This window comes from Austrofundulus limnaeus, unplaced genomic scaffold (genome assembly GCF_001266775.1).
Source record: "Austrofundulus limnaeus strain Quisiro unplaced genomic scaffold, Austrofundulus_limnaeus-1.0 Scaffold856, whole genome shotgun sequence".
Taxonomy (NCBI): Eukaryota; Metazoa; Chordata; class Actinopteri; order Cyprinodontiformes; family Rivulidae; genus Austrofundulus; species Austrofundulus limnaeus.
In genome coordinates, this window is record NW_013953258.1 from 63,829 (window position 1) to 65,323 (window position 1,495).

Here is a 1,495-nt window from a genome sequence, read left to right on the forward strand (position 1 = left end):
CATTAAATTCCAGTGAAATATATTTATGTTTGTGGTTGTAATGTGACAAAATATGGAAAAGTTCAAGGGGTATGAATACTTTTGCAAACCACTGTAATTTCTGGGTTAACATGTAGTTTTAAGAGTTAAAGTGTAGTTTGTGTGTTAACATATAGTTTGTGTGTTAACATGTAGTTTTAGGAGTTAATGTGTAGTTTGTGTGTTAACATATAATTTATGTGTTAACATGTAGTTTTAGGAGTTAAAGTGTAGTTTGTGTGTTAACATAATTTGTGTTAACATGTGGTTTTAGAAGTTATTGTGTAGTTTGTGTGTTACCATATAATTTCTGGGTTAACATGTAGTTTTAAGAGTTAAAGTGTAGTTTGTGTGTTAACATATAATTTGTGTGTTAACATATAGTTTTATGAGTTAAAGTGTAGTTTGTGTGTTAACATGTAATTTGTGTGTTAACATATAGTTTTAGGAGTTAAAGTGTAGTTTGTGTGTTAACGTATAATTTGTGTGTTAATGTTTTAGAAGTTAAAGTGTAGTTTGTGTGTTACCATATAATTTCTGGGTTAACAAGTAGTTTTAAGAGTTAAAGTGTAGTTTGTGTTTTAATAATGTGTAGTTTTTGTGTTTAAGTGTAGTTTGGGCAATAATGTAGATGTATGTGTTAATGTTTAGTTTGTGTGTTAATATAATTTGTGTGTTAACATGTGGTACAGAAGTTAAAGGGTAGTTTGTGTGTTAAAGTGTAGTTTGGGCAATAATGTACAGTAGATTTATGTGTTAATGTTTAGTTTGTGTGTTAACATAATCTGTGTGTTAACATGTGGTACAGAAGTTAAAGTGTAGTTTGTGTGTTAACATAAAGTTTGTGTGTTAACATGTAGTTTTTGACACTCAGTTCATGTCTGTAGGTTTCGTGCCTCTCTCTATCCGTGTCCTGAAACTCCACAGGAGAGGAAGGAGATGCTCGCTGGTGTTAACAGCCGCATTGATGACCTGCAGATGGTAGGTTCAAAATTATTTTCATTCATCACTTGATGGTTTTTGCTGTAATCTAATCCAGAAAATTCATTTTAAAGCCTTTTAAAACTCCTCCATAGGAACAAATAAATACTGTATATACAACACAGTAAAATACAGTAAAAACACTCAATAAAAGATGAAACCAGGGTTCAACAAGATTCATTTTTTGTACCTGCCCTGTCGGGCAGGCGACAACAAATGTTACCTGCCCGAAACAAAAATGTTCAAATTTTGATAAAATAAGAAAAACGTGTACTGTACTTTGTACTACAAAAATATTACCATGGTTATACAGAGGTATATAATATATGACATCTGATTAAACAGATGCAAACATTTTAGACTGAGTTACGAACAGTCAGTTGTTTTATCAAGAACATCTTCAAAACAGTGTTTCCCTTAGAGTCCTGGCCTTGGGGGCGGGGCTTATGAAAACAGAATGATCAACAGCAGCAGCTTTATTTTAAATACAATTTAC

The 1,495-nt window shown here is 31.8% G+C and overlaps 1 protein-coding gene across 4 annotated transcripts in view; it reads left to right on the top strand.

The window, feature by feature from the left end:
- Positions 1-1,495, top strand: part of atp6v0a1b (ATPase H+ transporting V0 subunit a1b) — a 48,115-nt gene that overhangs the window by 14,364 nt on the left and 32,256 nt on the right. For all 4 annotated transcript variants that reach the window (XM_014029113.1, XM_014029114.1, XM_014029115.1 and 1 more), the window contains exon 9: positions 906-999. In XM_014029113.1, coding sequence (XP_013884567.1) covers positions 906-999 — 94 coding nt within the window. The remainder of the gene's footprint in view (positions 1-905; positions 1,000-1,495) is intronic.